The sequence below is a fragment of the Tachysurus fulvidraco genome, chromosome 17 (assembly GCF_022655615.1).
Source record: "Tachysurus fulvidraco isolate hzauxx_2018 chromosome 17, HZAU_PFXX_2.0, whole genome shotgun sequence".
Lineage (NCBI taxonomy): Eukaryota > Metazoa > Chordata > Actinopteri > Siluriformes > Bagridae > Tachysurus > Tachysurus fulvidraco.
The window spans coordinates 14305997-14320287 of NC_062534.1; the positions used below are offsets into that span (position 1 = coordinate 14305997).

General features: G+C 40.7%; 1 protein-coding gene across 1 annotated transcript in view; it reads right to left on the reverse strand.

The window, feature by feature from the left end:
- Positions 1-1055: 1055 nt before the first annotated feature.
- Positions 1056-14291, reverse strand: part of tenm2a (teneurin transmembrane protein 2a) — a 215697-nt gene continuing 202461 nt past the window's right edge. Inside the window, exons 18-30 of the mRNA XM_047802622.1 lie at positions 13970-14237; positions 12761-12904; positions 12085-12334; positions 11960-11980; positions 11634-11863; positions 9661-9815; positions 8501-9390; positions 7463-7638; positions 6406-6641; positions 5983-6279; positions 4158-5775; positions 3866-3996; positions 1056-3381 (exon numbers count right to left, since the gene is read on the reverse strand). Coding sequence (XP_047658578.1) covers positions 2641-3381; positions 3866-3996; positions 4158-5775; positions 5983-6279; positions 6406-6641; positions 7463-7638; positions 8501-9390; positions 9661-9815; positions 11634-11863; positions 11960-11980; positions 12085-12334; positions 12761-12904; positions 13970-14237 — 5157 coding nt within the window. The 3' untranslated portion in view covers positions 1056-2640. The remainder of the gene's footprint in view (positions 3382-3865; positions 3997-4157; positions 5776-5982; positions 6280-6405; positions 6642-7462; positions 7639-8500; positions 9391-9660; positions 9816-11633; positions 11864-11959; positions 11981-12084; positions 12335-12760; positions 12905-13969; positions 14238-14291) is intronic.

The window sequence follows — 14291 nt, forward strand, 5'->3', positions numbered from 1 at the left end:
AACAAAACAAACAAAAAATACAAACCAAAAAGTTTTTATAATGTATAAAATCGAGACAGGGCTTGAATATTATAAATGGTTAAATTTTTACAAAATGATCCGCAATTGAGTGCTTTTATAGTAGGCAATGTATAGAATTGTAGTGTGGGTACTGTGTCTATAGAGTGGAACTAAAAAATATGTATGATCACAATCTAGCAATCTAGCAATGTTATTTGATCTAATTTTATTTTTTAATATAAGGATATCACCTTGCTTTCAAAAGCTTTAACTTTCCCCTTTTAACAACTTTATTTTTAATGTCTAGAAGGGAAAAATAATTTTACAGGACTGCTGGTTGTTGCACTATTATCTCATTTCAGATAAGTCTTCCCTAAAAACATGCTAGCTTGCCAAAGAGATGGAGTATATATTCCTACAATACATTATGTTTATGCCATATAGGCTGCTATTTGTGAACAAACAGTGTTCTGTCATTATGCAAAACACTTTAATGTACAATAAGCACAAATTCAAAAAGTTGTGGAATAAATATTATTATTGGAAAAATAAATTGATCTGAATAAAACTTCATTCATTCATTCATTTTCTACCGCTTATCCGAACTTCTCGGGTCACGGGGAGCCTGTGCCTATCTCAGGCGTCATCAGGCATCACACAGGATACACCCTGGAAGGAGTGCCAACCCATCACAGGGCACACACACTCTCATTCAACTCGCACAATATGGAAAATTGTGATTAGATTATATGCCAATCAACCTACCAGGCATGTCTTTGGACCGGGGGAGAAAACCGGAGTACCCGGAGGAAACCCCCAGGCACTGGAGAACACGCAAACTCAGAACACACACAAGGCAGAGGCAGGAATCGAACACCCAACCCTGGAGGTGTGAGGCAGACGTATGAAGCCACATTTATTCCACAACTTTTTAATGCAACACCTAGGCATACATCACAATCAAATCTATTAATTAAGTAATTATATATTTATTAATTCTAAAATAACAGATTAATATTAATTAATTCATTTCCCTGTTTGTTTTGGTTACAGCTCTGTCAACTCTTCAGAGTTGGACTAATCCTTACATTTTCAGTACACAGAAATGCAACACACACTTCAAACTCACATGAAGTAAACCTTTTATTGATAAGGTCTCAGATAAGACTTGCTTAAGTGTACGAATCCCTCAATACTGATTTGGTACATAATGACATCCATAATGAGTCTCTTCACAGTGGATAGAATCCATTTCTACGGTTTTGGGTTCTAGTACAGCAACTTTGCATAAAAACAAACCTAATCAAACAAAACATCAAACTGGGGATCAATACTGTTTATGTCGAATATTGGAGTGCCACAAATCCTAGCGTCTTTATACCAGCTATAGGTTTGCACATTACAAGCCACCTTTTGTTAGAAATATAAAATGTGATATTATGAACAATATTCTACTGCATAAAGGAAAATCTATACACTGTACATAGAGATATTTCCAAAAAAAAAGCAAGTTTCACAGTTTTAAACTTTATTTAAAGTATAAACAATTTTGAACACTTTACATAAATTATTTTTGTCTATGACTAATTTGCTTAAGCAACTCAAAATTAATATAAAAACTTAATGAACATTTCATACATATTATACAAAAGAAAATACTCTGCTTTCTTGGCTAAAAATGGTGACGTCTTCATGATTGTCGTAGAGTACTAATAATAATAAATACATAAATAAAAATAATGAACATAAAATAAAAATAAATAATTTCTTATGCTAGTTACGGTTAAGCAGTTAATCTTGATAGTATGAATGTTACGTTCTTTTATTTTTTTCTGATGTTTCTGTACAGAAGTGCCAAAGTGAGAGTCTCACAAATCTACTGCAACTGAGATGTACAAAACTATCGTGTCTAAAGCCCACTCGGAACATCAGTGTTATCCGACACATCACAGATATTATTCTAATCTTCCAGTGACAAAACAAAACTATGCTGGACATTGACCTTATGCAAATATAGCCATAGATTTTTTACTTGTTTAAAAAAAAAAAATCAAAATCAAACAAAACAAACAACTGTCCTTTGTTGGAGTTTTGCTTTCTTTAAGGAACATAAAACAGTTTGTAGGAGGGACTTGCCGCAGCCGCACTTGGCAGTCCTGTTATTGAATGTGAGGCCTGAGATTGATATGACTGATAATCCACTTTGTGGATGTTGCTCAGTTCCAGTGTTGTGACTAGGCCTCGTAACAACGCGAGAGAAGCATCCTCTCTGTAATCTGGACCACACAGGAACATGTAGTACCATCTGGCACCAATGTCCTCACCGAACCCAAAAAATATGGGTAAAAATATTATTTCTTTTTTAAAAAGGGGATTCTTTTTTCATATTAACAGCCGATCTGTTTTATTTGCAGTGCACAAAAACAAAGACAAAGTTCTTGCAAATTATTTTTTGCCCATGGCAGTACCAATAATATTCTTTTTAAAAGTCCCTGCAGTGTTCAGCGAGTTACCCCTTAAGTTTATTTATTCTCCGTGGGTAAAGGAGATACAGGTCAAAGGAGAATAGGGGTGAGACAAAAAGTGGTGCAGAGAAAGAGAATGAAGAATGCAGAGGATAAGATTGCACTCATAGTTCTGTTACCTCTTGCCCATCTCATTCTGTCTGAGGAACTGGATGTTGGTGCTGCTGTCAGCCAGTTCAGGGTATTGCTCCACAGGTAGCACATAGTAACCATCATAGCCCTGAACTCTCCCTGTGGAGAGCAGCTGCTGCCTCTCACCCTCGGTCCACAGACGGCTCCCTTCTTTACCATCCCGTGTCCTCTGCTGCTCTCGCAGCCAGGCACCTGCCAGTGCCCGCTGACGTGCCAGCTCTAGTAGCCGGGCACGCTCCTCGTCCAGTGTGTCCTGCGCCAGACCATAGCGCACGCTCAGGGACAGTGCAATTGATCGCAGCTCTACGGTTACGCCGCGCCGTGAGCGTCCGCTCACGGTGACATTGATACCGGCTCCCTCCAGCACTTTGCGCCCATTGTTGAGACCCAGTGCAAGCAGGTCTGCATCAGATGAGCCAATCTTCACAAAGAAGTGGCAGTCACGGCCATCCTGCACATAATGTGTTCCCTCCAGGTACGCAGCATTGTTGAGAACTAAAGCCACCTTCTTGCTGTCATCACTGGCTGTAGTAGAGACACCTGTCACTACACGACCCTCTTTCACAGCCAGCATCACGCCCCGCCCAATGATGGATGGCACTGTGCCAAACCAGTGACCTGGTTTATCACGCTTGCTCTGTTGATCTTTATTGAGCAGCTGACCTTCTAAAGCCATGAAAGCCTGGCTGTGCCTCTCAGCCTCCTGTTGAACTCCAGACATCAGCTGCAGAAAAAAGTAGATGGCTGGAGTTACGCCGCAATTATTTTAAAGAAAACAAGCATTCCAAACATCTAAGAATAGTTGTTCAAATAAATATTTATGAGCAACATTTTGGATTATGCTTGGATTAATTTTTCAAGTATATGTTTGTACATCATTAATATTTCATTTCCAACAAAATCATTTTTATATCGTTGTTAATGAAATGAGAGAATGTGTGTTTATCTGTTATTATGGTAGTCAGTGTAGCTTAAAGTAAACATGGAAGTGCCTCATTTTCCAGCTGATCACATATTTAAAAGTTAGAGAATACCTTAATAACTAAAATGTAAAAAGTTGTAGAATTTACGTTTACTGATGGAATTGTCATTGCAAGTGAGCTTTGCTTTGAAAAGTCTTTACATACTGTATATACACTACAAGTGCAGTGCAGGTTAAATTCGCTCAAATTTCAGGGTTGCATTTTTCTCAGGGATATAAAACTCACCTGGCCATTTTCACACTCCTGACTGGCTTGGAGCTCATACGGTGGGTCCACAAAGTATAATGTGTGTTTAGGAAAGCCAGGGATGATGTTACTGAGCTGGAAACCAAACATCACCAGCCAACTCTTTACGTCTGCACAAGAAAGATAAAAACCTTGTAATATGAATTCAAAGAGACTCAAATCAAAAGACTCGAGTCAAAAGCTCATATTAATCAAGTCTCATTAAATGCTCTCATTTTGTGTGATCCCAATCAATGACTGTATAGACCATGCTGTAAGACCAGACACTTACCTGTGACATAATTTTTCACATCCAGCATGTCGCTGAGAGGATTATTGTTCTTGAACATGTACAAGTTAAACGGAGCCAGGTCCTTGCTGATCTTCTGCCACATGGTATAATCAGGCGATGTCCATCTGGCTGCTAATACATCATAGTCCCTCTGTGTGAAATGCACTAGCTTTGTCAGCGAATCATAGAGGCCACCGTGGAATCCGATTACAAGCTGGAACTCAGGATTGGAGTCGTGGTACACCTCACCGTAGGCCGTGTACTGCACCTGCTTGATCATCTGCCCGTTGCTGCTAAAGACAGCCAGTGGTGTTCCGGTATTGTCCGAAGCAATATAGTACTCTTCACCACTGCTCACCTCCATGGCAAACAGATGGCCTTGCAGGTCATAGTAGAGTGAGGTGATTTCTGAGCTTGAGTGGTTGAACACATGTGTGACCCGCACTGGGTTGTTAAGGTCAGCGTAGAAAAACTGCAGGTGCTGGCCCAGGCTGTTCTTGGTGGAGACTCGTCGTCCTTGACCATCGTAGCGATACTGCACACTCCATCCTCCTCCTAAACGGCTGTATGCTCTCATTAATTGTCCTTTTGAGTTATAGTCAAAGATGTCTGAGCCCCTCTGGCTTAGAAAACCGTCCTCGTCCAGCTTGTACTGCACATCACCCAAGCGTGTGATTCGGTCACGCAGGTCGTAACGTAGTGGCATGAGACGGGCACTGTTGCCAGGGTTCAGTAGGTGCAGATTGCCATTAAGGTCATAGTTATATCGCCAGGTGGACCAGTCATTCACTTTAACCCCACTGAGCTGACCATCATCATCATACTCATAGCGGTATTGTGTTGTGTTGGCATATGGCCCAATCTTCAGCTCGCGTTTGATCACGCGACCCATGTTGTCATACTGCACTGTCATCCAGTACATGAGTGAGCGGAAGATTTCATACTGCACCTCTTTAATGCGGCCATGTGCATCAAAGTGCTTGCTGAGTGTCATTACGGCCGTGGTGATGATCTGATTGATGTCATAATAAATGACTCCGAACTTGCCGAAATGTTCCACCTTGCCAGAAATCTCATCATAGCGGTACAAGTCCACGGGTAGTGGGGTCTCACTGATGACTGGCTTCATGCTGGCTATGCGGAAACTGTTGTCGTGATAGGTGTAGTCAAAACGGGCATTCACCATGCCTTCCTCAGAGAAGCGATAGATCTGTTTGTCCACCAAAGGTCCCATCTTGCGATATCTTATTGTGCAAGAGAAGCCTCCACTCTGCAGATTGACCATCTTGAGTACACCAGTTGATTCATCATAGCCAAAAGTGACAGCAGTGCTGTCATACAAAATCTCAGAGAGCTTGGCCAGTTTACCATATTTGTAAAGGACACGCCGTCCCATACCCAGAAAGTATGTGGCCTGAGGGCGGCCATCTTCACTGAAGTCATATATGATGGAGGCGTTGCTTTCCGGGGGGTTATAAGTGTTTCGGATATAGCCAATGGAGACATGGGTAAACATTGTGTGACGAGCCACGCTAGGCATGGTGACTGCAGTGATACGATCAGATGGATCAAACTCAAAAATGTATTGCCTCTGACTCTGCAGGAGCAGCACCATGGACTGTATAATGAAGAATACAAGACATATTTCTTTAATGAAACATAGTTTATATAAATAATCTCAAAACAGTTTATAGCAACCAACCATTAGAAATACCACTTTAGTATACAATGATTAAAGCCATTTGCTGACATATAGCTGGTCTGAAATTGCATTGAATTGATTTGAAATTGCACTGACAAACCTGAGCAGATCAGACACACTCACCTTGTCCAGGTAGCTGTAGCTCCACACCTTGCCATCAACAAAGGTGCGGGAGAGGATGCGTCCTTTTTGGTCAAACTCTGTCCTCTCGCTCATACTGCCACGGTGCAGGCCTACTAGCCTTCCCGTGGAGGAATAGGACACGTTTACCACAGCCAGGCTACTGCTGGGCTGCCATATAGCAGGTCTGCCCTGAGCATCATAAGTGATCCTCAGTGTGAACTTCCTGTGGTCGTCATAAATCTTCTCTGTCCGTGTGTTCCTGTCAAAGTCGATGGAGAGCAGGTTGCGTCCATGGGCCTGAAAAACAGACATGGGTAGCGATGGTTAATTCTCTGTTGTTGCTGGCACAAACCTCTGGACATAGATGTCCACATCAATTGAGAATGTTTGACGAGATCCTTGCAGTGCACCAGCTTTACTCACCCTTAGTTTTCTGCCAAACACAGTGACCTTGCCCTTGGTCAGCTCCTTTCGCAGTCGCCACTCTATGGAGTTCAGTCCATTGTCAGTGGGCAGGGTGATGTTTCTACGGCCGATGGTAGGGCTTACTGAACCGGCCAGAATGTGTGGTTCTGTGTGGTAGCTGATACCCATCCCATTAGCATAGATCACTCTCAGCGTGCCGTTGTTACAAAGTTGGTAGCTGTTCCGTACTTGATCTGCAGAGCCACCAGAGTACCACAGATTTCAGTCAAACTAATGTAGCATTTGATTTCCAAAAAACCGAATAAATGATATTGTTGAAAATAAATGACTCTTTTTTGTTGACTATACCAAATTTTGTTTGCATACACAAATATAACTAGTTTGTTAAAATAGTTTTTTTCGGCTTTAATTGAAAATTATAATAAGCTACTAGAAATGATTATCTAATGAATCTAATGAATGCACCTCTTCATTAGATTAAATTCATTAGACCAAACGGACTAAATGTTATATACATATGCTGACTTTTGCTTATCTGTTTTACTCAGATTTAAGAGGAGGAAGTAGGGATTTAATGAGAAATCTTTGTGAACAGATGTCGAGCAGGAAACAGCTGGAGATTTTAATGATTCTCAACTTCAGGTAGCTGAAAGTTCTCATCTCTCTCTACCCTCTTGGGCTAACTCCTTAATTAAACTTGTACATTTTCCCTCTCCAAGCTCCTAGAACGACTCTAATGGTATTATTTTAGACTCTGTCTCATCTGGTGTATGGGTCAGGGAAAATTGGCCCAATTGCTCATTTCTTCTTGGTGCAAACCTGTTAATCATAGATTGGTCTGGCAAGGCAGGGGCTTAGGAAAAAAGGGCTAATATTTTAACCGAGACGTACAGTTTTATGCTGCTGCAGATAAAAGCTCAGATAGTATACTGTACATCGCATAACTTTTTGTACAAATCTTAACATAAATCATTTACGCACATACTGCATGAAAAACAAGAGATTAAAGCATATTACATAGCCCATTTTAGTTCAATGGTATCAGTTCACACACCTTGTACTACAGTGTAGGATGCCTCTACTGATGAAAGATTGGTGATGACAGTGATGTCATCATCTCTGTTTGAGCTTTCGATGTCAATGTTAATGGATTTCTCAATCTCTCTATGTAGGCTTGTGACCATTCCAGTCGGATAAGTCATATTGGTAAGCCTCCCCTCGCTGTCATACCTGCAGGCACAACAAGAAGTTCACAAAACTAAACTTAACAAAAACAATTCTGAAATAAACAGCAGAACCTCAATCAAACTCTGTGATTTTTATGACTTTGAAAGCTTCAGCAGGCTGTTTCTCATGTAAATTTGCCATTGCATCATTTGGGTCTGACTGAAGCACAGCAGACCCTGTGTGAGTATGACTGTTCTGTCACATGAAAGCAGGCATCTGTTACTCTCATGTGAACTTGTAGGCTAATATCAGAGATCAAAAGATTTGAAAGCATATCTTATGGCAAGGGTCTATGTATTGGCTTACATGTCCCTAGCTTACTCTCTCACTCTTTTTTTCTTTCCATGTCTGTCTGGAATTCCATGGAGGCAGTGTTTAAAGCATATCAAAGATCTGTTCCAGACTAAGTGATGTCTGTTTCAGTGGAGTGCAGTGACAGCAACACACCATATTTTTTTTTCCTTTTTGTAGGCGTGTGCAATTACATAGGCAGACAGCAGATGGAAGCAGTGTTCCACATAATTCCCAAAAAGTAGGTATGATTCTGAATACAAATGTTTACACATCCTGATTTCTCACATCATAGGGGAATAGACACGTCATGCAAACCTCTACAACCCATTTTTATTCAGAGGAAAAAAATCTGTATCTTATTCAAATGCTGAGTTCTTAGGAGTTTTTAAAAAAAATACTAAAAAGAAGATTTAAACTAAATGACTTTGCAGATGCACACACACACACACACACACACACACACACACACACACACACACACACACACACACACACACACACACACACACACACACACACACACACACACACACACACACACACACACACACTCATTCACTCACTCACTTACTCATAAAATGTGGTCCATCCTGTCTCGTCAGCCTTACTGGCTAGCAGTCCTGTGCTGCCACTGTAGCTGAGCTGTACAATCTCCTGGTCGACAGTGGAGATGGAGCGCAGGTTGTCTTCTATATCCAACCCTAAAGTTAATACCTTGTTGTTAGGCAATAGCTGGAGTCTAACTGTGCTAGCTCCACCCAGGCCACCACCCTCCCTGTGCACTAGCACAGTATTGTTACAGTTATCCACGACAGCAGCAAGCTCTCCCTCAGGCGTGTAGCTGAAGTTGTAAAGACTCATTCCACTGACCAGGCTGATGGTTTGCAGGTGAAGTCCCTCCTCACTGAACACATAGAGCTCCTGTTCTCTTGGTGATGCCACCTCATATTGGCCAACTGGGTTTGGCCCTGGACGGTTGGCGTGTACAGCTCGAATGCGGATGTTGTTGAGGTCTGCGATGTAAAGTGTGCCATCAGGAGCCACTGCTAGTGAAGTGGGAGCATTGAGGCTGGCATCAGTGGCGTAGCCTTCATCGCCAGCAAAGCAGTTGCAGTTGACATCGTTCTTGCAGTCACATTCAGAGGTGGCACCAGCCAGCAACGAGATCTCCCCATTGGCACTAACTTGCCGCACACGGTTGATTTTTTTCTCATCGCTCTCAGCAATGTACAGCACGCCAGAATGGGAGACAGCAATGGCAGTGGCACTCTCAAGTGCTGAATGAATAGCCAGCCTGCTGAGGGAGTAGTCAATACCTGGAACTTGGCAGTGCATGGGTCGCCCAGCCACAATGCTTACTTGATGGTTTTCAGTGATGCGAAGGATAACATTGTTCTCTAAAACGTACAAGGAATTGTCCATAGGGTTGACTGCCAGGTCAGTGGGCCACTCCAAACGCACCTAAAACAGAGCAGCAGTCATGGTACATATTCCAAATAGACCAAATAGACTGGTTAATAGATTAACAGCCTACCAATCAGAATTCATACTATTTCTTTTAGTCCGGCTTCTAACCAGATGCCTTCTGATAAGCTAAAAGTGTGTTTCATTTTAAGCTCATACACCTTGAGAACCCAGTTCACTATTCCAAAGCATAAGCAAGAAAAAATGCACTTCTTCTTTGAGGATTTTGTGATCCCCTTGCATGCAAGGATTAGACCGCTTGCGCACCTGGCTGACGTCCATGCTGGTGTCACAGCTGAGTGGCCGTACAGCAGTGAGATCATTAGCCCCTAGCAGTGTGGAGATGATCCCATTCTGGTCCACCTTCCTGATCATGGTTGCATCCACAAAGAACATCAGCCCGTTTTTGTCAACTGCAATACCTAAGCCAGAGAAAAGGAGAGAAATAGTCTGCCAATAATTCTTTTTTTTTCTCAAACGTGCCATCAGTCGTTTAAAATGTTAGACCCTCCTATCCCATTTCCACTCCAGCAATAATATACATCCATCAAATGTCACCTTCATCAGAGCATATCGGTTCACATATGGGGGCGGAAGAAGAAATAGACCAAAATAGCTTTCAAAGACATTGAGACAATGAGAAACAAATAGAGGAACCTGTGTAGGTGTCTCACAGAGGAGGTCAAAGCTGCTTTTCAGTAGTGTTATGACTGAACTGAGAAGGCAAAATGACAGGAAGACAGATCCAAAGAGAGCAAATGCAGGGCACAAAAGATGCAAGAATGCCTCTGCAGATGCTTCACTGCTCACTGTCTTCTGAGAATCAGGAACCAGGCCTCTGTAGTCTGCTACCCTCTCTATTCATGATTCCATATCGAAGACAAAGAATATGACAGAGTGACATTTCTGACAGTTTGGTGTCAAGGTTCTTTTTTTACAATCCATCATAGAATTTCCCTTTAAGAGCCGTATTCAGATTCGGTGACACAAGTTCAACAAATACGGCAATATTTAAACAGCTAAAAATTCTCCTTATCCGGTCTCCAGTGAACAGCCAGATTTTTTATGGGACGTTTTATTGGCTGTGTCTAGCATACTGTCTTTCAGGACAAGCATTACAAAATGTGGCCTGACAAAGCAGATTGCATTAGTTCCTGTGCTGTCATTTGCAACGAGATAATAAAATCAAGAGACAATACAAATACAGTTTACACTGTAAATATTTTCTTAATATAAAACTGAGAAAAAACACATAATAGCCTAATATATTGTGAATATATTTGTCATCATCAGGACAAGGAAAAGATGGTAGTTGTTTATGACACAGTCACCACAATGTTTCACATTTGACAATAATAGTTCCACACACATTAATTAGCTGCAAGCCACTTAATAGCACTTGATATGGCACATCCTAATTTATTATGATCAACAAGATATAGTTTAATATTTTGCAATTACAGCAGCACAAAACAAAAAGCTTAGGCGGAAATGAATTCATGAGAATCAAATCATGAAGACAATTATTAATTTCTTATTCTGTGTGTCACTATTATAATTTAGACACATAATATGAAAACATGCAACTGAGATCATGTGCACAAAGTGGTGTGTGTATTTATTTCATGCTTTAATTATTAATTAATTAGTAACAACAACAACAACAACCATAATAATAATAATAAGTGGATAATCTGTAATGAGGTATGAGTACAATATAATGATGCACAATTTAATTGTTTACTCTTCACTTAATGCACACAGATTTTTTTATATTAACAATAATTCTTACCTGTGATTTCATATTTCATATTTACTTTTTTTTTAACTTTATGCTGTGATGGATTGTATTCATTTTACAGCACCAAACATGTAACATATATTTCAAACAGTGTATGAAATTTGTATATTTCATTTGCATTATAATTGTTAATAATTAAACATGATGGGTATGCTGGTTTACTGCTCCTCCTCTTAAATATCTGTTTACAGCTATCATTGTTAGTAAAATGGTTAAAGCCGAAGCCAGCGGGAAAACAAATTATCCTTGAAAGACAGCAGAAACTTTGAGGCTGCACCAGCTGCTGATTCCCAACAGCCTAAAGTTGAATTAATAGCTTAGGCTTGACTCTTTTATACGTTAGGTGTCAAAGACAAGGGAACCAAGATAAATGTATTATAACCTCTGCCTGCTGTGTAAGTGAATCTACCAAGTTTTTCTTTTTTTCTTTACTCTTTACCTTTTGGGCTCATAAGCGTAGCCTCCACAGCTTTTCCTCCATCCCCACAGCGCTCATCAAAGGGTAGACACTGCTCTCCTGTTCCTGCTACTACCTCGGCATTGTCAGCCAGAAGCCGCCCCCCAGTGAGTGAACGCACTTTGTAAATCCTTCGAGAGTTTGTATCTGAGATGAACAGAGCTCCTGTAACTGGGTCTACGGCCAGGAAGTACTTATGTGTTGGGTTGTTGCTATGGGAAATGATGAAGATAGAGTTAACAGCAGATCTGATATATACATATTATTCAAGGATCAACATTTCAGTTAGAAGCCAAGGCTTACTGTACCTGTGACGAAAATCCTTATTTCTTTGAGGCAGAAAAGGGAAGATAAGAAAATACAATTCCAACATGTGCAACAATACGGTATTAGAAAGTAAGTGCAAGAAATATATGAAACCCTTTTGGTGTACCTGAGTTCTAACACACGTGTTGTATTGAGAGACGGATACACCCTGCGCACAAAATTCAGGTCACCCACGTACAGGCTGCCATCGATACCTGCTGCCAGTGCGACTGGTGCCAACAATTTATTCCCATCTGCTAATCCGTTACAGCTCGGACAAGAGATACTCCGCCGACGCCCATTACCCATAATGCTGGTTATGACTGGGGGCTGTTGGCAAACAAAGACATTCTCCCCACAGCCTTTATGGAGGATTCCTGGATTGTAAAAGAAAGCAGAATGTGTAAAGATTTACTAGTAAAAAGAAAAAAAAAACTATGTTCGGAAAGTCATTTTCAATAAAAGCAGTTTATAAGCATTGTATTTTTACTGCTGCAGCCACATTGTTAAAATGTGAATTAGGTTATTGATTGACTCAACATTGAACTTCACAAAGATATATATATACTGCAGACCTCTCTCAGGTTAGCAGAATGAGCTTTGACGGCTATGCGCCGACTTTTCTACATTCGAATAATGCCATGTGGTGTTAGCAATAAATCATTTTTTTACCAACAGGATTCAAAGCAATTGAAATTATTTACTAAGTTAAATCATAGACCTAAGTACTACCCTAGATGTTAAAAACACAGCAGCATGCACGAGGATTGTTCACAGATTGTGTGCTAGAAATCAGGGCATACCGCTTCGCAAGTTGAGGATGTGGTGATTGTCAAAAGACCATCCTCCAAGGTTAGAGGGCTCAAGTTCATACCCCTGCAGCACAGCTGTCCTCTTCTCCCATAACACCAGACTAGGACATGTCTCATACTCGTAACCCACGGAGACTGCAAAGAGAATATATATAGAGAGGAAGAGAGCGATGGACTGAGCAAAGGGGAGAGGAACATAGACAGTGCATGTCACTCTTTAGACATTTAAACCACTTTTAATTGATTAAGTGTCAAGGCCCACATTAAAGATGATTCAGCTGAAAATGAAGCTAGCTGAAAGAGAGGGAGGGGAGAGAAATCCCTCAGTTTCAAATCCACACAATGAGAACCAATATAACTAAAAAAACAGGTTTTTACCTCATAACTATTTAACTCAACTAACTAGCAGAGCCAAGCATCATTAAAAAATACCCAATAATATAGACGAGGCACCTAGTTTCATCCTTAAAACTTTATAATCCTTGTAATCTGTATCTCATTGAGACAGAAAGGATGACATAAAAAAGAGGAAGCTTTGATTTTTTTCAGTGTGAATTTATACATTTTGAAGTAATGAAGTCCTTTCATTACTGTAAAATAAAATTTACATTTTCATAACCCTTTCCAGCTCCTCCATTGCAGTACTTCTTGCTTTTTTTATATTTTCTTTTTGGAAGTGATTTAAGTGAAGAGCAGAAAGAAATAGAAATAAATAGAAATACTAGCTCCCTAATGAAAACTCACCGGCGCACACTGCAGTAATGACATGCCGTACACGATTGTAGAATTTTACATACATTAATAGAAATCTATTAAATGGTAAAACAAATTTCTGTATGTGGATTTGCCATGATTTGGTATATAGCAACAATGAGATGATGGAGAGGCAGAGTAAATAGAGCCAAGCTGATAAAGAGGGTGGAGTTGCTATCACACTGTTTGCACACACCAAATCAGTGACAGAGTGCGATACTCAGCAATTTCCTCCCAGCGCAGACAGCAGCATGGATACCTGAAGCAATTCCCCAAAGCTAGTCTTGACAAGGGCTACAGGCAGAGTGCTCTCTTATATCACACTGACTCCTCGGTTAACATGGCTGAGCATCGATCTTGTGTATCTTATGTGTTAAAAATAACCTTTATGTGAGCTCATATTACATAGATATATTCTAACGTATTTGAACCTAAATGTTTACTCACCCACTGCCTCAGAAAGGCCATAGACTCGCTGGCCATAAGCATCTGTTTTATCCCATATGAAGGTGTAGGCTAAGTTGGGTGAGGCATGAAACCATTTTTGAAAGAGGTGACCTTCCACAGCCACCATCAGGTGCACCTTGATCAGGCTGAGTGGCACCACTGCCTGGGTCATGGTGATCTTTAGCAGCGAGCGGTAGCCTGCTGCCCGTGAGCTCAGGTGACATAGTTTCAGATTGGTTCCTGGTATCTCAATCAGTTCATGAAGAACCTGAAGAACATAATGGCCTGAGTTAGCAGTTCATAGAAATTGGTAGAATTTCTT